The sequence below is a fragment of the Callospermophilus lateralis genome, unplaced genomic scaffold, assembly GCF_048772815.1.
Source record: "Callospermophilus lateralis isolate mCalLat2 unplaced genomic scaffold, mCalLat2.hap1 Scaffold_708, whole genome shotgun sequence".
NCBI classification, from domain to species: Eukaryota; Metazoa; Chordata; class Mammalia; order Rodentia; family Sciuridae; genus Callospermophilus; species Callospermophilus lateralis.
Genome location: NW_027515187.1, coordinates 81,616 through 104,978, shown reverse-complemented (window position 1 = coordinate 104,978; position 23,363 = coordinate 81,616). Strand labels below are relative to the sequence as shown.

The 23,363-nt window shown below is 54.8% G+C and overlaps 2 protein-coding genes across 2 annotated transcripts; one reads left to right on the top strand and one right to left on the bottom strand.

Moving 5' to 3' along the window:
* The first annotated feature begins 11,813 nt into the window (after positions 1 to 11,813).
* LOC143386731 (PGC-1 and ERR-induced regulator in muscle protein 1-like) lies at positions 11,814 to 16,517 on the top strand. The gene is given in 4 exon segments (XM_076841615.2): positions 11,814 to 12,873; positions 13,570 to 14,581; positions 15,089 to 15,214; positions 15,498 to 16,517. Coding segments are annotated over 4 exon segments (1,971 nt in total). The 5' UTR covers positions 11,814 to 12,153; the 3' UTR covers positions 15,611 to 16,517.
* On the bottom strand, positions 16,406 to 23,356 carry LOC143390186 (pleckstrin homology domain-containing family N member 1-like). Its single transcript, XM_076842726.2, is given in 16 exon segments — positions 16,406 to 16,513; positions 17,258 to 17,306; positions 17,543 to 17,770; positions 17,948 to 18,088; positions 18,243 to 18,386; positions 18,597 to 18,752; positions 18,865 to 19,013; positions 19,154 to 19,223; positions 19,799 to 19,879; positions 19,967 to 20,098; positions 20,171 to 20,247; positions 20,250 to 20,297; positions 20,448 to 20,520; positions 20,595 to 20,675; positions 20,761 to 20,897; positions 23,326 to 23,356. Coding segments are annotated over 16 exon segments (1,623 nt in total). The 3' UTR covers positions 16,406 to 16,487.
* Between the last annotated feature and the right edge of the window lie 7 nt (positions 23,357 to 23,363).

The window sequence follows — 23,363 nt, the reverse complement described above, 5'->3', positions numbered from 1 at the left end:
TTCGCTGGGGTGAGGACTGTCTTCTTCCTTTTAAGCTCAAGGTTCAGCACAAAGCCGCCCGCGTCCACCCAGGCCGACCCCCAAGTCTGCACTGGTAGGGGTCCCAACCGGGAAGGGTGTCTGGGAGAGGCTCGCAGATGGTAATCTGGACTCAGGAGACATTCCTTCCATGAATCCTGAGCACCTGCCTTTGGATGCAACTAAGGTCACCAAGCAGAAATGCCAGGCCACCCTGGGCACGCACCTTGTGCACCCCCTCAGCCACTGTCCTGCTACCCTCAGAGCTGCTGCTGGAGGCTCCAGGTGCTTGAGGGAGTGGTCCGGGCCACAAGCTGAGACCGCAGGGAGTCTTCCAGAGCCCTGTGCAAGGTGTACCCAGACCCGCTTCCCAGTGTGGCCGAATTCATCAGACACTTTCCTGGCACCTGCCTGGATGAGCCATCAGGGAGGTGAGTCCCTCTACCACAGGCTTATCTCGCCTCTTCCCACGGGTTCGCCTGGGTCCTCCTGGGCAGGACCATGGAACCTGGCAGAAGCCTCCAAGTCTCTACCAAGACAGTCACCCTACTCTCTGCCTCCCTGCCTCCCTGGGCTCCTGGGGGCTGGGGCAGTGCCCCTGAACAGCAGGTCACCTTGTGGACCAGCTGCTGTACCCTTGGGTGTACGTACATGCAGGGACCCTGCTCCCTTTAGATCTGGGTGGAAGGAGAAGGTGGAGGCTGCTCTTGGCAGGAGGGCTGGAGGGATCTGCAGAGGGGTGACTGGAGGAGGGGAGATGTTGAGGGAGGGTAGGGCCCCTGCTGGGAATTGAGACTGGTGCGTGGGTAGGGGGGGCCACTTGCTCAGAGTTGGGTTCCAGACACACTGCAGGGAAAGGGGGACACTCTGCCTGGGTGGCCAAAAAGAAGAGGCCAACCAGGATGCCACCTGTGAGGTTGAGCTTCAGATGCCCCCTGTCCCCAGAAGCAGCAGCATCATCCACCCCTGCCCCTTACTTCTTGATTCCTGGATCTGTTATGGGCACTGTTGCCAAAGGAATCTCTGTGCTGGGGACCACTTAGCCCTCGGGGACTACTCTGGCTCCACAGGACCCTTACTCTCAGATGGGCAGACCATCCTGATCTCTATTCCTTGAACTCAGTCCCCTCCCCAAATTTCTCCCCCCTCTCTATGTACCTCAGACCACTCCCCTGCTGCAGGCTTCTTCAGCTGTCTGGGTCCTGTGGGACTGTTCTCCCACCAGCCACACCTGTGTCCTTTCAAACGTAGCACCTCCTTAAAACAGTGGGCTCAACCTCAGCCCATGCTGAGCTGATCGATTGGTGTAAACAGTGTGCAGAATGGGAGTTGGGGTCTCTCTTGAGTCGATAGGGAGGTCCTAGGAAGCATAGCCTGGGCTGAAGCTGGGTCCCCAGCAGGGGACACTAAAGGGGTGGTTCTGGGTCTCCCAGGCTGCCCCCTTCTTGGCAACTGAGAGTGGCTGGGGCTCAGGAGCAGTGAGTCCCCTACCTCTGAGTCTCAGCCTTTCTACACACTAGCCAGGACACTGCTTGACCCTGTTTCCTACCACCACTGTGTGGGCTGAGGCAATATAGACCCTCATCAGGTGCTTTTCTGCAGGGCTGCCCTCATAGTGGGAGCAGCGCCCCCAAATGCAGGGTGTTCCCACTCTCAGGGGGCCTCTTCCTGTCCTCCCTACCCTTCTATATATTTCCTGTTTCTGAAGAGACCCTTGGGTCTTTTCTTGACCCTCCCCCTCCCCCAGCTGTTCCTGTCTTTGCTCTTGTCTTTCAGAGGCTTCCTGCTGTATAACAGATGGAGTCCCCTTTTCTGGGTGGAGGGGCACTGGTCACAGCCCTCCCAGTTCATCTCCAACAGCCCCCCTTCCAACCCCGTGCCTGGACTGGACCAAGGGTCAATAAGTGCTCAATTCATGTGCACTGTCGGCAGGCTACCTGCCTGTGTGGTGGGTCTGACTGGGTCCTCTCCTGTGGCTTGGGGACTGAACAATGACAACAGATTATAGGTATTTGAAATCTGGAGAAGAACTTATCCCTATGGTGACAAAAGTCAGTGGCCAGGCCCATTAAACTCCATGTACTGGAAAACTGGTGCAGGGTCCGGGTTGGGGCTGCTTGGATTCCTGGCTTATGAGAGGTGAGGCCCACTGTTCCCCTGCCCCCTTCTCCCATCACCTAGCATCCCTACTCCAAGGCTGTCTGTTTCCTACAGTCCTACCTGTGCCTGGATGCTCTCCCTCTGCTCCCTGGAACCCCTGGGCTACATCAAGGAAACTGGGGCCCTGGCCTGGCAGCCTCCTGGGCACCTCCAATAGTCTCCTCCATGGGCCACATCCCATTGCACCAAGGATGGCCTATGTGACAGGGGTGCCCTGGAGAGGGGATGGGCTGTCAGTCAAGGCAAGGCTGCAGGCTCCTTCCTGTCTGCTCTGGGGAAGCCAGCTGCCCTTTCCATGGAGAAAGCAACATAATAGATGAATGATAGATGAAGTCTCCTCTTCTTGCTGGAGGGGCACTGGGCAGCAGTGGCCTCCTGCCAATAGCAATGACAATGGGTTTAGACATGGATCCCTTGATAGGACCACAAGCCCTATGCCAGCACCTCAGCATGAACTCCTGTGCACAGAAGCTGTGAGACCATAGCATTTGTTGCTTTGAGCTACTAATTTTTAAAATATTTATTTTTTAGTGTAGTTGGGCCTTTATTTTATTTATTTATTTTTATGTAGTGCTGAGGATGGAACCCAGGGCCTCACACAGTGCTGGGCGAGTGCTCTACCACTGAACCACAACCCCAGCCCCAAGCTGCTAAATTTTTGTTATGCAGCAATAAGTAACAATATTGATAAATTCTATGTAATTTACTGAATACATGCAAGTAGCATTAGCAGTACAGATCCCAGGGGTTAGAAAACATGCCCAAGGGATTCCAGAGGCCATGAGAGTGAGGAAGAGGTTGCTGGGAGTGAAGTAGGAGCAGCCACTGTGGCCACTGTGATGTGCAGAACTCAGGTGGTGCTACCACCTACTCTCACCTGGCACAGATTTTCCAAGTGCCTGAACAGCCTGGTGCCCTGGTGGCCTCGCCCCTGCCAGCATTGGGCTTCCTGTCTGGCTATAACCGAATGGGCATCCTGGATCAGGGCAGGTGAGGACTCAAAGTCCCCAGGTGAATGTGTGTGCACAGATATCAGTTGCTGATTACTGTGCCTACTACCCTAGGCAGACAACCTCTCAGGTGGTCCTGCCACCCTTCTGCACAGACACACTTGAGCACACTGCCTTGCCCAAGTGGGATATGGGGGCCACAGTGACAGAAGCATTAAAACAAATGTCCAGGGCTGGGGTGTGGCTCAATGGTAGAGCACCTGCCTAGTATGTGTGATGCCCTGAGTTCGATCCTCAGCATTGCATACAAATAAAAAATAAATAAAAGATCCATTGACAACAACAAAAAATATATTTTTTAAAAAAACACCTCCATGGTCACCTCAGAGATGTTGCTGACATCCTGCCTGGTCTCAGCACCCACCTGGTGGCTTCAGGCTCACCTGCATGGCCCTACTGTGAGTAAAGGACCTGAGGCATGTGTGGATGGGTAGGAGAGTGTCAGGGTAGGACACTCCCAGGAAGAGGGTGCACCTCCATGTCAAGGGCCTCCTGTTGCCACAGGGGATCTTGCCTTTAGCTGGCAAAGCTTCCCCTGCTCCAACAGTCCTCACCTGTGTTGTCCCCACAGCCTAATGCCATGTCTACATGGGGGCAAATGTTTACCGATTGTTCATGACAGATGCAGGATAAATGAGGGATGGAAGTTTGCAGCAGGAAGCACGTGTCGAACAGGAAACAGACTGAGGGGTACTTGTCCAGACAGACAACTTAGTAGTGGGGCAAAGAAGATACGAGATGCCCATGTGGTACCCTGTATGTGTGTGTGTAAATGCAGAGAAACAATTCTAATTAAATGCCTACATCTTTGCTAGTCCCACCAGGAACAAAGGAAAGGTAGTGCTGTTCAATACAGAGATTATCTAACAATATTTGGTTTTGAAAATAGGCACATGAATACACACAGATGTATACATTAGATATATGTTTTGCTCAACAAACTCTTAATATCTAGCAGATTGCTGGGCACATAGCAAGAAAAATTCCAAAGAATACATAGCAGATAGTAAGAATAACTGATGCTTAAATCTTTACTGTTATGAATTCTTTCTTTAAAACTTGCTTATACACCTGAAGGTCAGGAGTTCAGATCCATGCCCATGACTATAAAAAAGGTCACCACATTTTGCTTCTCAGCACAGGCAGGTCACATCCCTGAAGAGAGGCAGTCTTCTTCCTCAGGGCAGCTGATCTCTTCATGTACATCCTTTCCCACCACCTGTGGCTCCAGATATTCACATTCCTCTTCCTGGGTCCTGACACCTTCTCACTTTGCTTCCGAGAAGTAGTTGCTTCTCCCAGTGCCTGTTATTGTCTCTGAGCCAACTTCTTTTAACAGTCCCTTCGGATCATTCTCTTCCCTTGCTGGCTTCTTGAGCATCTCCTGGCATTTTCTCTGTCATATGCCAGAAGTGCTCTTAGGCGACTCATCCTAACTCCCACGGTTGCAACATTCATCAGAATCATGGCTCTGGGATGCTATGATCTGTCCATTAGAACTCAAGACAGCAGGAAGGGTGTCTCTGGGACCTCAGAGACAAAATGACAGCAAAGGGTGCACCCTCAATTCTTGATCCCTTCCCATGACCTCTCAAGGCCCCAGGTACAGTGGAGCCCTGGCCTTGGCTCTCCCATCCAGCCCAGGGTAAGGCCAAGCTTTTTCCTTGAGGTGGACCAGGAAGAATTGAAGATAAATGGATACTCACCTGGGCATCGTCTGGTTGAGCATGAGTGACTGCCTCCAGCTCAGCCTTAGGAGGAGATGCACCGTGGAAAGTCCAGGCCCAGGGGAGGAGCCTCCCAGACACAGGATATGGTCTGTCCTTGCCATTAAATAGTATGTGACAATAAGAAAGTGAGACACTGGCACTCCTACAGACTGGGTGAGCCTGAGAATGTGCCAAGGAAAGAGCACTGGACATGAAGGCCACACGGCGCTCGCCCATTTACATGACCCTTCCAGTTTGCCAATGATGGAAAGTGAATCTGTGCTTGGCTGGAGCTGGGGGGGGGGACCCCTGCAGAACCCATCCTGATGGAGCTGCACAACTCGGACAAGAGAGTCAAGTGTAAGTGGAGGAATTGTATGATGTGCCATCAAAAGCAACCAAGAGAAAAAAAAACGTGCAACTAGAGAAAACAGGCACATTCAGGAGGAATAATAAAACAACGGGTGACAGCAGATTTCTTGTGGGAACAATGTAAAAGAGAAGACAGTCACCTCTTCACAGTACTTGAAGCAGAAACTGACCCTTATACACATATGTTCAGATAACATGGACAGAGGTGGAAACTGACCCCTCTATAATGTGGTCAGCTGACATTGGACAGGGGTGGAAACTGACCCGTGTACAATGTGGTCAGCTGACATTGGACAGAAGTGGAAAGACCCTTCTGTGGGAAAGGAAAGTCTCTTCAGGGAGAGACTCAGGGACGACTGGATGTGCATGTCTGAACCAGTTAACCCCACTTCATGCCACCACAGGTTAACCCAAACAGAACACAGCCCTCAGCACAAAGTCCAATTACAAAACTTTCTGGAGAAAATTTAGATACAAAACCAGAAGAGTGCATGGGGAAAAAAAAGCTGAATAACTGGCTTTATCAAAAGTAAAAATTTGAAGGCTGGGAATGTAACTCAAGGCAGAGCACTTGCCCAGCAAGCTTGGGTTTTGGGCTTGTGTGCACACGCGCACACACACATGCACACGCCTGCACGCACACACTTGCTTTCCAAGAGACACTGTTGAAAATGAAAACATAAGCCTCAGCCTGCGAGAAACACACGCAAGTCACATGCAGGGTGCTGCACTGTAGACCGTGGCTGTCTCCCCAAGACCCGTTGCTAAAGGCCTGTGGTACTGTTGGGAGCTGGTGAGGCCTGCAGGAGGTAGGGCCCCAGGGGAGGAAGGGTCTGCTGGAACCCGGCCCTTTGCTCTGTCTCTTCTTCCTGGCCGCCATGAGGTAAAGACCTTCTCCAGCACTTGCTCCCTTCCATGGCAAGCTAGCTTGACGTGGGTCCAAAGCAGTGGGTCCCAGTAGCCGTGGACCAAAGTCTCTGAATAAGTCTTTCCTCCTTCTCAGTTGGTTCTCAGGTGTTTGGTCAGTGACAGCTGATTCCATATGTGGAGATACACTGATAGACAGAGTGTGCACAGAATCCTCAAGCTGAATCAAAAAAAAAAAAACAACCTAAATAAGAAAATTAGATTTGGTCAGTTATTTCACCAGAGAAGACGTATGAATGGCAAATACATCCAGGAAAGCACACAGGATGTCACATGGAAGGCAAATTAAACCTTAAGGAGACACCATAGCACACCTGCTGACATGACCAGACAAGACTGGCCATGCCACGGTCTGGGCATCTGGAACATTCCATCACCGCTGGGGGACCGTGGAACCATACAGCCATCCTGGATGGCCAGTGGGGGTGGCTCAGTGGCAGAGTACCTGACCAACTGACCTGGATCCGGTTCATCCCTAGCACCATTACAAAACAACCAGGGCTGAGGTTGTGGCTCAGAGGTAGAGCACTCATCTGGCACATGGCAGGCACTGGTTTCAATCCTCAGCACCACATAAATAAAGAAAGAAAAGTATTGTGTCCATTTATAAATTAAAAAAAAAAAAAATATATATATATATGTATATATATATATATATATATATATATATATATATATATATATATATACAGAACAAAGCAACAAAACAAACCTGAAAGCAAACACACTGGATATAGTTGGCAGTTTCTTTTTTTTTTAAAGAGAGAGTAAGAGGGGGGAGAGAGAGAGAGAGAGAGAATTTTTTTAATATTTATTTTTTAGTTCTCGGCGGACACAACATCTTTGTTTGTATGTGGTGCTGAGGATCGAACCCGGGCCGCACACATGCCAGGCCAGCACGCTACCGCTCGAGCCACATCCTCAGCCCCTGGGCAGTTTCTTAAAAAGATAAATACATAGCCACTACATGACCTACCCATTCCATTCCTAGGTATTTACCTCAAAGAAACAAGAACTTGTACTCATACACGAACTTTCACACAAATTTCAAAACAGCTTCATAAGTAATAGCCAACATTTATAAATACCCCAAATGTTCACCAACATATTAATTAGTGGGAGCAAATTGTGATATATCCAACAATAGAATATTTATCATTTAAAAAATTTGATATAGGGCTTGGGTTGTAGCTTAGTGGTTGAGCGCTTGCCTTACATGTGTAAGGCACTGGGTTTGATCCTCAGCACCACATAAAAAATAAATAAATAAAACAAAGATATTGTGTCCATCTACAACTAATTTTTTTTAAATTTTGATATATGCAGTAGTATGGGTGAGTCTCAAAATAATACTGTATGGCAACGTCAGGCATACTGTTCTCTTTTTTACTGTATGAACAAGCATGTGCCACTTCATAGTGACGAAAAGCAGACTTATGGTTCCCTAGGAGGGAGGAAGGAATCACAGAGGGGCACAAGAACCTTTGGGCAAAGGAGATGTCATCTCTCTGGATTATGGCAATGATTTCTGAGTATATCCATATGTCAAAGCCTAGCACATAGTACACTTTAAATATTTACAGTTTATTATGCATGATTATGCCTCAGTAAAACTATTTCAAAACAACAGGAAGAAGCCTACCCTTTGCCAAGCTTATTTATTTATTTATTTATTTATTTAGTGCCAGGGATTGAACCTAAGTGTTCTTAATCACCGAGGCACATCCCCAACCTCTTTTAATTTATTTATTTTATTTATTTTTAAAATTTTGAGACAGGGTATTGCTAGGGCCTAAGTTGCTGAGGCTGGCTTTGAACTGGAGATCCTCCTGCCTCAGCCTCCCCAGTCACTTGGGTTACAGACACGCACCACTATGCCCAGCTTTAATGAGCATTTGAGACAGCATGGAATGCATTAGTTGCTCATTGAAAGTTAGCTCTTGCTTTTGAGAGCTGTCTCAAGTTCAAGGGCTTGAAAGGGACCACATGGTTTCAGGAAAGGGCTTGGCAATCCCCCCAGGAACCTCCATCTTATCCCTTTCCTATCTGGATGGCAGGGGTCAGGACCAAGGGACCCCAGGCAGAGTGGCTTTAAGGTTGTCTTTCTCGCTGAGGAGTCCTGATGCCCTCTAGTGGTAGTCAGGGGTACAGCACTCTTTCTTGACCCACTCCCTCCTATGCAGTAGGGGACGCAGCTGCTTGGATAGGTCTGGCCATCTCTTCTTCACCCAATCACTTGGCCCACTGAGCAGGTGTCTCTGCCAGTAATGGAGGCTCCACAGTAGAGCTGAGTTGTAAACGTGGCACATTCTTCCTCCCTATGTTGAGGGAGGCCACCACCAGGAAGGTTCACAGGGCATGGGAATGAAGGAAGGGCCTTCTTCTGAAGGCTCGGTCAGCTCCACCTGACCGACAAGGTTTGTCCTCATCAAACCTGCTGACCCTCTCTTCTCCAGCCCTTCCCACAGCTCCCCTCCCCAGCTTGGAGCGGCCTCCTGCCTCCCTTGGGCCCTGTGTTCCCTCTCCAAGGGTAGTTATCTAAAAGCCTGTGATAGATCCTGCCATCTCCTGCCCCAAGATCCCTGCAGTCTTTCCATCTCCCTGTGGGCCGTGTGGGACTTGGTTGTGTGCTCCTTCACACACACGTGGTGCCTCTGAGATGTGACCAAATGCCACTGCCCTGCCTGGCAGGATGTGGTACTGGGCCCCAGGGCCATATGGACATGAAACAGTGTGCCATGACCCAGGAAAACCAGTGCCAGGCAGCTGCAGATCCAAGTGTGGAAGATAAAGCGATGAAGATTTGTGTAAAAGCAAGAATATTCTGTGGTTTGGGGGCAGGCAAAGAGTTCTTTAAAAAAGGAAGAAGTGGAGCTGGGGTTGTAGCTCAGTGGTAGAGCGCTGGCCTAGCACACGTGAGGCACTAGATTCAAACCTCAGCACCACATTAAAAAAAATGAAATAAAGATATTACATAAAAAAAATGAAAAAGTACTAAGCAACAATTGTTGGCAAAAGTACTATGTTAAATTAAAAACTTCTGTTCATCAAAAGTCAACATAATTGGGCTGAGGATGTGGCTCAATGATGTTTGCCCCACATTGCCGGCCCTGGCTTCCATCCCAGCGCCCAGCACAAAGAAGGTGGAACAGGAGACACTGCAAACCCACACAGGCACAGAGTGGTATGGGCGCGCCACAGAAGCACGTCCACGCAGCAGCAGTGATGAAGTTTGACCCTCACAGTAACTTGATGGCGTTGCAGAGACAGATGCCCAAAGGAGGCCACAGAGCCCCTGCCCTGTGATTGGGGGATGTGTCAGCACACTGACTGGGGACTCCCTGGGCAGAACCTTCTACGGCTCACCCAGGGCTCCTGAAAAAGCTCCAGAATGTTCACAGCAGTCATGCCTGCACAGCCGCCAGCTGGGACACCTCATCCACAGGCAGACAGCCACACGGCAGATGTGCACATGGCCAGCCCTCGCTGGGCGCTCCACTGCAGCCCCTTCTGGCATGGCTGCCTCCTGAACCATGAGTAGCCTGGAGGTGGGGAGCAGATTCGAAGCTTGGTGGGGTAGGGTCCTCTCACAGCTCCAGCCAGGCTAGACTGGCCTGCCCCAGGCAGCTGGTGAGAGGCAGAAAGTTTGAGGTCCATTTTTGGAATATAGTATTTAGTTTCAGACTAAATAGAGACTCAATTGTAGCCATTTTAAACCACAGCCCTTCTTTCGACTACCCCAATGTCAAAAGTAGCTAGTTGCATAGATTGTAACCGCAAGGCACTCCTATCAGTGCAAGGGTACAGCACTACATTAGGGATAAAAGCAGGTGGGCTGCCCACCCAGGTGTGTCTGTTCAGTGCCACACCCTTCTGCAGAAGTCTGCCTTGCCACCCACTTCCCAGCACCTCCTGCAGGCACACACACTCAGATCAAAGAGCCAACCCTCCACCTGGCCTGCCATCAGCTTCCTGCCGGACCCTGCAGCCTCTTGGCTCATCGAGGCCTTGGGCTCCTCTGGGCACTCCTGCTCCATCTCCTAGAACATGCTGCTTGTGAATGAGCTTGTTTCCTGTCTGTTCAGATGCATGTTGTCTGGCTCCCCTGCTTTTCCTCTTGTCCTCTGACTTGGGTCCTGTCTGAGAATGGCCACCAATCCTGCCCTAGAGAACCTGGAGGGTGCCCCTGCTCTGCAGCTGAAGCAGGATTAAGGACAGGGTCACATGACCTAACTCTGCCACTGACTTTGTGGCTGTGTGCACATTACTCACCCTCTCTGTGCCTCATAACCTTCAGGAATAAGGGTCATCCTGATTCCCCTCTCAGAATGGATGAGTTTCAGAGAAGTGTTCAGGGGCTTGCAAAGATTCTGTATTGCCCTGCCAGACTCTTCCTGAGGAAAAGGCCACCCCATCCTGGGTCTGTCCACAAGAGTTGAGTCAGGAATGAAACCACTTTGTACCCCCAGCCCTCCCGGACCTTCTCTGAGGCCCATTATGGGAGGCCTCCACAGAGAGCAAAGAATGCCCCCACCTGCTCTCAAGTCCACCATCAGGTTCAGCAGTGCCTCGGGGGAGACTCTGTGATCCCAGGAGGTAGGCCAGGGAGGCACAGTCCTGCCCTGGGTGGTGAGGGTTCATCTGAAAAGCTGGGCGGGAGACACTCTGGGGGCAGGGTACACATGGGCCTGAGGCTTGTGGTAAGATGGAGGTGCGGGCAGCCTCCTGCCTGGGAGAGGGAGGCCTGTGCAGGGCTGGTCACTGGTCAGCATTCTCTGGCCAGAGTCTTCTGTGACCTTTGCTGGCACCAACTCTGGGCCTGGATCTGCACCAGGACGACGTCCATCACGTAACTGAAGGCTCCTCAAATGCCATCTATTTGTGGCCTGAGCCCTGACTGGCACAAGTCATGTGTGCACAGGGATGAGGTATTTTGGGCAGTAGGGGTGGAGCCTGCAGGGAGAGCATAGCACCATGCTGCCCTGGAATGGGCTGTGTGAACTCCCAGTTCCACTGCCCGGCTGGCTGCCTAGATCGGGTAGGATGTGATCAGCCCCACACTCCTGTCCAAGGCTCCCATTAGCAGACAGCCCCCAGGCCAGAGAGGAGGGCTTGAGTCAGTGGGCAGAAAGAAACTGTACTCTGATCTCCAGACAGCTTTGGCTCAGGACTGTCCCAGCCAGTGACCTCCTTTCCTCTGGGTCTGGCAGAGTCTCACCAAGAGCCTAAGAGCAGCCCCCATGGAGGCAGAGGCTGGCTCTCACCAGCTAAGGTGAACTCAGCCAGGGGTGCAGATCCTGAGGATAACGTGAGGGGGCCATTGGGGGTCAGGGACTCAGCTCTGCTCTGTAACATCCAGCCCAAGGTTTTCCTGCTGACCCCTGAGCCAGCTCTGACCTTGGTGAGCTCAGAGGAACTTTGTCCCAGCCAAAGCTGGTGAAGGTCATTGCCCTAGGCTGGTCACCTCCTGGACACTGCAGCCTCCAGTCTATGACCTGCTGCCAACTAGAGCATGCTGGGACCGCCCAGGGCTGACCACCTCCAGGGGCCCTAATTCCTGGCCGGTTGTCCTGGTGCAGTCTGCTCTGAGGGAGCAGAGGCAGTCAGGAGGTCAGAAAGGCTGCTGAGCAGGGGTCAGGGCTGCTGGGGGTGGGGGGAAGGCAAATGCCATGAATCCAGGGTCATGTTTGATTGCAGGACAGTGGCAGTGTGTTGTGATAAAGTTACCATTTAGAGATGATTAGGAGACAAGGCAAGTGGGAGCCGAGGAATTTTTTAATTCAGAAAAAAGGGTTTTGCTTTCTTTCAGGGTGTAGATGGTGTACCAGGGAGATGTGCGGCATCCCTGGGGTGGGTGGGTTGGTAGCCAGGTGCGCAGGTTGGTGCCCAGAGCCTGGACCTGTGAAGACTCCACTCGGCCCCAAGTTCTGCTGCCTCTCCAGCGCCTCTGTTGACCCATGATGGACAACTTCCAGTACAGCGTCCAGCTCAGTGACCAGGACTGGGCTGAGTTCTCTGCCACTGCTGATGAGTGTGGTCTCCTGCAGGCTGGTCTAGCTTCTGGAGATGAGCTCTTGTCCAGTGACATTGACCAAGGGGACAGCAGTGGCAGCAGCCCCCCTGGGCCCCCACCCCTTCTTACTGGGCAGCTTGCTCCCAGGAGGAGGGGCTGTCAGAGCTGTGAATAGGAGGATGCCGTGGCCACAGGACAGCTGGTCAGAAGGTCTCAGGGTGAGCCTGTCCTGGCTCTGGGACATGGTCAGCAGGCAGCCGGCACGTCCGCACAGTCAGAAGCTCTTCTGTCCCTTGGCTCAGGTGCTGCCCCTCCCGGTCAGTGCTCAGTCCTCCCACGGTCAGCAGCTTCCAGAGAGGAGATGCAGAGGCTCCTGCAGGGCCCGGCCCCCAGCCCCCCTGGTGAGCCCCCTCGGAGTCCCGAGTCTCCTGGCTTCAGCCCCACCTCCCAGAAACCCCCCGACAGCCCTGGAGCCCCAGCACAGAGCCCTGGGCGCAAGAAGAGACGTACTGTGGGTGTAAAGGGGGGAGGGCGCTCAGGAGCCCCAGGCCCTGCTGTTGCCCATCTGGGCTCCCTGCTGCCCACTGAGATCAGGCCTGAGGAGGGCACTGGCCTGGCTGGGTCCAGGGGCAAGGGGTTTGTGGCTGGGGCAGCAAAGCTGACAGCATGAGCCCAGCAGGACACACTGGATCCAGGCTCTGCAGGTGCTCCGGAGCTGAGTGTTCGTCCCCCTGAGCATGTTGCCAGTCCAGGGCCAGGCTGGGGTCTGTGCACACCTGTGCCTGTCACTGAGCAAGGTACAGACCAGATCAGAATAACTCCTAGAGCTGAGCTACACACGGTATCCATATCTGTTCAGGAAACTCATCCAAATGTCTCCCTGGCTAAGCCAGATGTGGCTCTGTCTAAACCTGCCTCCAAGCCTCAAATTAACATGGGTCTGTCTATACCTGCTTGCAAGATTCAGCCCAACATGAATCTGTGTATGCTTGACTCTGAGCCTCAACCTGATGTGGCTTTCTCTGCACCTGCCTCCAAACCTCAGTCTGACATGGCTTCATCTACACCTGCCTCTGAGCCTCCTCCCAACGTGGGTCTGTCTATGTCTGTCTCTGAGTCTCAACCCAATGTGGCTTTGTCTGTGCCTGCCTCCAAACCTCAGTCTGATGTGACTTTGTCTACACCTGCATGCAAGCCTCAACCCAACATGGCTTCATCTACATCTCCCTCTGAAAGTCTACCCAACATGGATTTGTCTACACCTGCCCCCAAACTCCAACCTGATGAGGCTTTATCTACACCTGCCTCCAAGCCTCAACCTGACACGGCCATGTCTACATCTGCCTCTGAGCCTCAGTAGGTCCAGATTGGATCTACACCTGTCTCCACACCAAGAGTCTGTGTGGACCTGCATGCAGCAGTGGTGGATTCCTCTACTCTTGGCTCTGTGCCCCTGCCGTGCACAGCTCTGCCGCACTCTGTTTCCAAGGCTGAGTCTGAAGCACCTGTATCCATACCTGACCCCAGAGCCAGTGCTGCTGAGCCCTCCTGGGCCCCTGTCCCCCAAGCAGGGTCTGACACTGTGGGGACAGAGGTGATTGTTCCTCCTGGGGGACCCCAAGAGAAGCCCAGAGAGCAGCCCTCTGAAGGGACCCCAGGACCCCCTGAGGGCGAGCCCCTGCAGGGCCCCATGCAGGCTCCCAAGAGGAAGAAGGTACGATTTTCTATGGCAGTGCCCAGACTGGAGAAGCCAAGGTCAGCAGGGGCCGAGGGCCCACCCTCACCAGTCACACCCCGGCCCTCAGCCCTCAGAATGGCAATGGGGGGCCATGAGGGGTCTGCAGCCTGGAACGCTGTGACAGTCGGGCCCCGGCCCCCGCAGCCGCGGATCCTCAAGCACCTGCTGCCCCCTGCCCCTTCTGCTTCAGTGAGGCCTGGGCTGGGCAGCAGCTTTGCAGTGACCCTCCCAGAGGCCTATGAGTTCTTCTTTTGTGACACCATTGAAGAGGAGGACGAAAGCGTGGCAGAGGAGTGAGCCAGCCAGGCCCTAGGTGAAGTCCAGTGGCCGGACACATGCGAGTTCTTCTTCTGGGATTTTCAGGGCCAGATGTCCCGGCATCAGGGGTGCTGTTCCCCAGCTGTAGCCCTGCCCCCGAGGGTCGAGGCTGTGCTAGTGGCACCCCCTGGTGACCTGGTGCCCATTTCTATCCCTGAGGCCTACGAACACTTCCTTGAGGATGGGTTTGGGGGTGTGCTGCCATCCCTTCTCCAGCTGCGGGCCTCAGAGCACCCCAGGGAAGCGGGGCCCAGGATCTCGTCTGAGCCCAGCCCAGCCACAGTGGAACAACTCAGCCTGGTGGTCATGCGGGCAGGTGCATTCTGCTTAGGCCCGAAGTCCATCCAGGTCTAGGAACACACTGTCCAGGGAGCCCAGCCAGAAGGGCTATGGGGGTGGGGATGGAGCCCAATCTTCGGTCATCAGCCTCTGGGTGGGGGGGCCTTAGGAACCTGTTGGGAGGTCAAGCAAGCTCCAGGAATCCCAGGACATGGTCCACATGGGGCGGCTGAGGCCAGGCACCATGGCCATTCAGGGTCTGACCTGAGTCCAGGCCCAAATGCCAGGGAAGCCCATCTCTAAATCACCACTAGCAGGATAGGTGCTGGGGGTGCTCTGACTTGGGCCTTAGTGAGGCAGGTGATGGCAGCACAGGTGATTCTTAGGACTGGTGTGTCTAGGGTACACATGTCCCAGGGTGGACATGTCCTGGCAGGCGTGCCCAGGGCAGATGTGTTCAGGGCACAAGTGTCAGGGTGGACGTGTCCTGGCAGGCGTGTCTCAGGGTGCAGCAGTCAAGCTCTGGTGTACTTCTCTCTCCTAGGGGAGCTCTGCAGTCCCCTGGCCTCACCTCCCTTCAGTCAGAATGACATGTGTCTGGTGTTTGTGGCTTTTGCCACCTGGGCAGTGAGAACGTCAGATCTACATACCCCGGATGCTTGGAAAACAGGTGTGGGGCTCTGGGGGCAGAGGGAGTTTGTGCCTTGGAGTCAGAAGGAGGGGCTTCCTTGTTCAGCCTCACCTGGGCCCCTAGGGAGGAGGTGTGCACGGGGGGAGGAGGTATGCGCTGGAGGCACAGGTTCTCCCCAACTCTGCTTCTCCCCTGCTGACCGGCTTCCACCCCATTGCTCTGTCCTGCTGGCCTTGTCCTACCCTCTGAGGACTGAGTCATGTGACCAGAAGGGGATGACTGGCAGGAGCCAGCACCAGGAGACCTTGTGCTTCTCTTTCAGTCTTGCTGGCCAACCTTGGCACCATCTCTGCCATCCGCTACTTCTGCAGGCGTGTGAGGCGTGGGCGCACTCCCAGCCGCAGCTGTAGCCGCAGCCCAAGTCCCACCTCCTAGCAGCCAGACCTGGACCACGAAGACACAGGACAGGAGACAAGCATGGTGCCAGGAGGTGCTGCCCTCCTCATTGCCCTCTGACCCCTGTCTTCCAGGGCGTCCAGGAGAGAGCCAGTGTCTGTGGGGCTGGCTCCCTTGGACTCCACCTGAGGCCCAGCCAGGGGCTGAGGCCGCTCCCCTCCCCTTGGAGGAAGGAAATTTGGAATTATGGGTGGGTAGGGACTGAGCAGGGAACTAGTTAATAGGGTATTGAATTAGCAAATGAAAAGCACAGGGCATCCAGTTAAATTTGAATTTCAGACATGCAATATTTGGGATAAATTTACACTAAGAAATTATTGTTGATGATCTGAAATCTAACTTAACAGGGCATTGTGTTTCATCTGGTTATAGGTTGGGGGGAAGTGGCAGGAGAAGATACTGGAATTAGGAGTGGCAGAGAGGGTCAAGGAGTGCTGGGTTTGGGTGGGGTCAGGACAGGGATGCTAGAGGCCATAGGAGCTAGGGGCATGTTCTGGGGCATCTGCCCTACTCACAAGAGCCTCTTGAACCCTGAGCCCCAAAGGACGTGGTCAAGGTAGTGGTGGTGGGTAGACCTGGGCAGACACCCAGACACCTCCAGTGGTTGCTGCAGCCCCTGTGGTGGGGAGTCTATGGGGCAGGATCTTGGCTCCTCTGAGGAGACCTGGATGAGGATTCAGGGAGAACCTGGTGGCCTCACCCATGAGGACTTGGCTTGGAATTGTCCCTGGTCCCATGGGTCAGCTGGTGTGGAGGTCAAGGCTGAGAGAGTCAGAGATGGGGTGGGAAGGTGAGTGGGGCCGGAGGTGGCAGAGCAGTGGCAGGGGGTCTGCCCAGGGCAGTGTGCACAGGGTCTTCAGGATGGTGGGAGATTCCTGGTTCCTTGGTGGAGGACACAGATAGACAGCACCAATAAAATCTCCTCTCTCTTCCTTGTTTATGGCATCAGTGTCTGACTAGCCCCATCCATACACCCAAGCACTGACCCCCACCCCTGCCCACTTTGAGGGACACCTTTATGCCTCTGCCTGTGCTGGTTCACACCTTGAGACCTAGGAGCCTCATGCTCCAACCTCACACACTCAGACCCTGCCAACCTGACCTAGCCCTCTGTCCTGCACATCCATGTGGCCCCCAACTTCCAGGTTAAGTTCCCTCCCTGAGGGCAGAGCTGCAGATGGCATCTGCAGATGTTCAGCACCTCCCTGAAGACCCTTGCTGGGTTGTGGTCAGCCACACAGCCAGGGTGTCCCCAGGGATGAGGCGCCTATTCTTAGCTATTCCAGCTTCTACCCATCTGCCCTCAGGTCCTGGATACTCCTTTGACTTGCTGGGGTCAGACCCACGCTGGGGATATGACATAGGTCAAAAGATTAGGTGACTGCAGGTCCCTCTCCAGGGTCAGAACTGAACAGATGTGGTTCTGACAAGCAGCCCTGGCCAGGGGCCATCAGATCCACTGCATGAGCCCCCCCTCTGCCTCAAGCCTTCTGAGCCATGGCCATTTCTGGTGGGAGGAAGATGAAGTCTTGTCACCATCGGGTGGGGAGGGCAGAGACCCATCAGCCTGCAGGAAGCTACATCCTGGTTTGTACTTACCCCCAGGGAGGCAGGAACCCCACTCACCTGAGGGAGGTGGCAGAGGGGTGGGTGACACTTCCCTGGCAGGGGAGACCTGGGAACCCCAAACCACAAGTCTGAGAGCAGGGCAGATCCCTGGGAAGGGAGCATAAAGATCAGCCTAGAACCTGCCACAGCCCTCCCATCCTTGTCTCCTGGTCCTGCTTGCCCCACATTCTCCTATTTCTCTCTCTCTCCTGCTCCCTCCAAGTTCTAGGTCTGCCCAGCACCCTTTGGGCCCAGGGACTGGGCCTCCTCACTCCTCCTCCTGCAGTGGGGGCTGCTACTCACCAGCTGAGGGGAATCTGGGGGCTGTGGACCCCGGTCCTTGATGGGACCCCGGTGTCCCTGAGCAGCTCGGGACTGCAGGGCTCCTTTCTTGGAGACCAAATGAGGAGCTGGGGGGCCAGGAGAGCTGGAGAGTCCAGAGCAGGGACCAGTGACAGGCACAGACACAGGGACCAAGGGAAATGGGCTGCAAGGCTCTGGTCCAGGTGAGCTTCGCACTGCACTGAGGAACTGCCAGGAGAATGGGGGTAATGTGAGGCCCTGGGTGAGGGCCACCAGGGAGCACAGGGGTTCCCGCCCCGGGCACCCCCTTAGTCTCCCATCATAGCCTGAGCAAACCTCAGGTTTTGGCCTCTCCCTGACTTCAGGCTGTGGCACATTCAGCCCTGTCACCAGCAGGCAACTGACCTCATCCAGGCCCCTGATATCTGCGATCCTGCGATTGGAAGTGGCAGGTGGGTTGTAGGGATCAGCATACAGCGGGGAGTGTGGTGCCTCCAGGGGCTGCTCTGGGGCCTCTGGGCCACACTCCAGGCCCAGCCTGCCCACCTGAACGAAGGTGTAGAAGAGACAGTCCTTGAGTTAGAAGTAGCAGAACCTCTCTGCATGAAAGAGGCCTCGGGACCTGCAGGCCCAGCCAGGCTGAGAGACCAGGCCAGGGAGGCAGGGCAGGAGGGAAAGCCACCCTGCAGGGCTGGGCCACCTTGGTCAGGTGCAGATGCATGTGTGGTGGTACGGCAGGACCAGGCAGCTCCCCTCGGGCCTGGCCCCTGGACCGGCTGCTGCGCCTCAGATCTGCTCTCCATTGGACAATGCTGGCACAGTCAGTTTCAGAATTGGGCTGGCCCTGTGGGGGACCAAAACCTTCCAGAAAGTTCTCTTGGCCCTTCCCACTCAATTCTCGGAGGCCCCATGGCACTCCCTCCAGTCTAAGTCCCCCCAACCCAGGAACCAGGGTCCAGGCTCAGGTTGACGAGGCGTGGGAACCAGTCTCCCAGGCACACAGAAGCCTCATGCTTCCTACCCCTCTTCCTCAGCCATTCCCCCAGGTACTCACAGGTGCAGGCTGGATAGGAGCAGGGCAGCCTGCAGTGGACAGCACTGAGGACTCAGGGAGGGAGTGGCTGGTGTGCTTGGAGGTGGGCACTGGGCACCCTGAATCCCAGCTGGTCCGTCCATCAGAGGAAAGTGAGCCTCGGACACCACCTGTGACCTGGGCAGTCAGGGGATGAGCTGGGTGGCCAATCCCTCTCCCCACCCACCTATGTCTGGACCCACCCCTCTATCCCCAGGGCCTGAGCCAAGGTCCTTCTGCTGCCCCTCACCTGTGTGGGCCCCTGCAGGCCTGGGAAGCTCTCAGGGTTGAGCAGCAGGGGTCCCCCATCCTGTCTGGAAACCGTCTGGAGGCAGAGCAGCCAGTGGCGGTAATCTTCATGACTGGCACACACCACCCGGATGGTATGGATGAATCGGCCTGTACACAGACTCCATGAGGTGGGGCCTGGCAGCACAGGTGTACCCCACAGAGTCCCCATAAAGAGCTGGGCTGGCCACCAGGCTCACTCCCCTTCCCCCTGGTGCCAAGGCAGGGGCGGAGTCTGGGTCAGAACGGACCTGAGATCAGGAACGAGCAGGTCTGCTTCTCTTCCAGGTTGATGTGGATGGCAGTGAGTGGCAACTCCCCCTGTGGGCAGTGAGTGAGGCCTATGCCTTCCTGGGAGCAGCTCCAGCCCCTGCCTGGCCCCATCCCCCAGTCTTCCAGAGCTGGGCTGGGCACCCAGACAGTCCAGCACCAAGGCCAGTTCCCTGAGGAAGTAGGGCAGCTAAAGTCTCTCCTGGGGACATCATCACCCAGGTCTGCTCACCAACTCACATAGCAGATGGGGAATGACCCCCAGGCAGGGAAGCCCCTGTGTGTCTCCTAAGTGTACACCAGTGACGTGCTCACTGGCATGTATGCACACTCCCATCAGGCAGCAGGAGCACATACCAATGACTCCCAGGAGGGTCCCACCTCATGCCACCTGCCCAAGGGCGATGATCTGGCTGGTGGCTGAGGGCCCTTCAGGATGAGGAAGGTGCTCCAGGGAGGAACTCTTTCACCTCAGAGCTGAGATCAGGCTGACCAGGCAGTGAGCCAGATGGGTGGAGCCCTGTGCTCTGTCCCAACAGGCCTTGATATACAGGTTCTCCCCGACTTGCCGCCCCCACTCCACACAGCATGCCTCCCTGGGCAGGTCCACCCTGGGGAGGGCCCACCTTAAAGGCAATCCCATCTGGTTCCTCAGAGAAGATGGCCAGGGATGTTGGGTACAGGACCAGGAGCCAATCCCATTGCTCCTGCAAGGGGTCAAAAGATAGCATGGGTAGGGCTGGGCACCAGGGGCTGTCCCACCTCCCCCTTTACCCTGCCCACATCCTCTCCACCTGTGAAGGCAGGTGCTGCAGCTTGACCCTTGAGGCACAGATGGCACTGCCCACAGATTCACGCCCAGATGCCCTCCACAGCCAGGTCAGACGGCATTGCAGGGACCAGGGGAGCTCATCCCCTGAGGGGCCCTGTGGAGGAGGCCATCAGGGTAGGCTGGCAGAGAAAGAGGGGGGAGGGGCTTGCAGGTTCCTGACACTGACCTGCGGGGGCACAGAGTGGCAGTGCCGCAGTACCCCGACAAGGGCCATCTGCTTTTCCAAGTGGTAGAGTCGCAGCGGAGCTCATCTTCACTGGGACAGAGAACGAGGAGTGGGGCGGGCAGTGGTCCTGGGGGTGGAGGAGCAGTGTGGGCTGAGGTGGGCCCAAGCTTGGAGCCCCAGAGTCCAAGCACAGGCCCCTCTCCAAGGGATCTGTGCAGATTGATCCATGGCCCTGGCTGGGAGGCACCCTTCTAGGAGGCCAGTGTCCTTCACATACCTGTGATCTGGAAGCCATGCTCTCCAGTCTCCTCAAGGGGGCAGATGCTCAACTCCACCAGCGGCAACAGCCCCTGCCAGAGAACAGGTAGTAGCAGTTGCAGGAACTCTCAGGGGCCTTTCCCCCACCCTTGCCCAGGCCCCTTACCTGGAATGTGAGTCCTGCAGAACTGTGAGCCTGGAAGTAGAGGTGGGAAGGGAACAGCTCCAGGTAGCAGTCATTGGTATCCTGGGGAGAGCAGATGCCCATCTGAGGGACTGGGGCAGACAGGATGGTGGGGTATGGGTCCCTGAGCATGCCCCCCAGCCCCCACCTGGCTGTGCTGGAACCACAGCTGGACCTTGGCATAGTGTACCACCTTGCCCAGGTTCCTCACGGGCACCTTCCGCCGCCCCTTCTTGAACACACTCAGGATGGGCTGCTCCAAGTTCTCCGGCTGATTCTCCAGACCTGGAAAGTCCTAGGGGAGTAGGGCTTGGGGACTGGCCAGATAGGGCCAGCAACCCCAATCCATTACTCAGCCACCCATATAGTCCTGATCTGTCCATGCCAGGCCACACAACACACACAGGCAGATGCACACAGCCTGTATACATGGAATGGTAGCAGAATACACAATATGCACACAATACAGCTCCCCAGTCCATGCTACCTGGTCTAGCAGTGACAGAGAAGTTGGGACTTGGTGGAGTCAACCCTTAGCTTCACCACCTCCTGGTTCTGCAGCTCTATTTTGTTTGTTCAATCTCCCCAGACTTTTCAAAGGAGTTTTGGGGTGTCTGGGTGAGATAGTGCATAAAACCCTGCCTTTTACCAGTAAACTGGTAAATGTTTAATACCTGATTCTATAAGCAAAAACAGACAAAGAAAAGCAAAAACCCGAGCCCTAATCTGTAATATACACCAATTTCCTTGGTGTAATATTCGCACTGCAGCCTGCCTGGATACCAACATGGGTTCTGGGTGCTCAAGTGCTAGTTGCTCTAGCATACCGAGCATGGGCCTCAGTCTCTCACACAAAAACGGCAATGACTAAGGGTTCTCTGCGACCTGCCCCTCCACTCTTCCTCCCTCTCTTTCTCTCAAATCAGGCACATGTCTGAATCGGGCTGTTCCCTTGGCTGGGGCCACTCAGCACTGACTCTCCACATCACAACCTTGGGGCCTTTGCTCAGCTCTCACCTTCTCCCTGGCTGCACACTCTTCTAAAATTCCAGCCTTTCCTGTTCTAGTTGGCTGCCCTACCACAGTCGACTTACTCTATTTCTACTTAGTCATCCTGTCTATCTGCCACTGCTGAGTCTCCAGGGCCTGGAACGTGCTGCGGGGGGGGGGGGTCAATGTATTATGCTGAAGGGAAGGAAGAAGGGCCAATGTCTACACAGCACTTAGGTAGTCCTGGCAGAGAGTTTGTTCTCTACCAATGGGGGCTTTGATATCAGAGCCAGGGTCAGATAGGAGTCAGGTGCTAAGGGACTGGAGAGGACTGTGACCTACTAGCTTAGGGGCAAATTCTGTTGGGGGTCACATTTGGGTCACCTGCAGGGCTGCTGTGTCCTGGCCAAGCCAAGCTGCCCCTTGGGCAAGCCTAGGAATGTGAACAGACAGATCAGAGTTCCCCCCGCTTCTCTGCCTCTGGGTGGGGCCTTCTGCACCCACACCCAGTGTGGGAAGATTCCAGATGACACTCTCGAAAAAATAGACCATGAATCCGTAAGGGCTATGCCACTGGTCCTGGGGCCTAGGTCAGCCTTGGGGCCCGGGCAGGACAGTTAGGAACTGCAGTAGGGATGGAAGCATGGATGCTGTCCAAGCCTGGCCAGGGCCCTCCCTGGCCCCTATCTCCCAAGGCTCAAGGGGTCTTGACCCTTTTCCAAGGGAGGACCACTAGGGGCACCATGCCTCATGGGACTCCCTCCAGGGTCACACTGCCTATCCTGGGCTGAACAGAGAGAGTCAGGGTCTGAGATGTAGCCCCTTCTCTGAGGCAGCATACTTTCTGAAGCCAGCAGCTGACTACAAGAGCCCTGAGACCTTAGACAGGGGACAGGGGATGACATGGGGTCCCAGCCTGGTGGGACAGTGAGAAAGGTAGGCTCTGGGAGCCCATGCCAGCTGCTTCAGTCCTGACCCAGAGTCCATGCCCCCACTTCCAGCATAAGATCCGTGGGCAGGGTCCCACAGGAGGGAGCTTCAGTCTAGGTTCTGCCCAAACCAGTGCCAGCTGTTGGGGAAAGAGGCTAGGTCTCCTCTACTCAGGCAGTCCATCGTCCCACAGGGGCACCCTCAGTTCCTTCAGGAGAAGTAGCCTAACAAGTGCTTAGTGGTCACTTCCTTTCTGTGCTGGGGCAGGAGGCACCAGCATAGGTAGGATTGCAGTGGGCAGTGGATATCTGGGAGCACTTTCCTGCGAGACCCTGAAGGAGAAACTAAGGCCTGCAGTAGGTGACCAGCTGGCTCTCTGTCGCCTGAAACCCTTAACTTTCTCAAGCGACATCACCCAAAGAACTGCAACATAGATGCAACCAGTTAGCTGGAGATCTAACCTGGCACCGCCTACCCCTGAGAAGCGTGTCGAAGCTTCAGAGGCCCCGCCCAAAGGCCAGGCGCAGGGCTCACCACTGACTCAGTCCCAGTCTGGGTTTCGTTCTAGGCCAGACTTTCAGCGGATGAGCTGCCTGGTTGGGTATTCCTGGGCAAGTGTCCCCTTTGGGCCCAGCCCTAGACTGGAGGAGAGGACCCCAGGAAGGATAAGGGATGGGGAGAGACCAGGCCTAAGAACTGCTTGGCCTAGGTAAAGAGGCTTTGGGGACTCTGATGGCCTGGACAGGCAGTACCTTTGCCATCCCCCATCAGACACAACTTGGTACAGCCTCACCTCCTGCTGCCGAGCCACCCTGCAGGGTCATGGGGGCC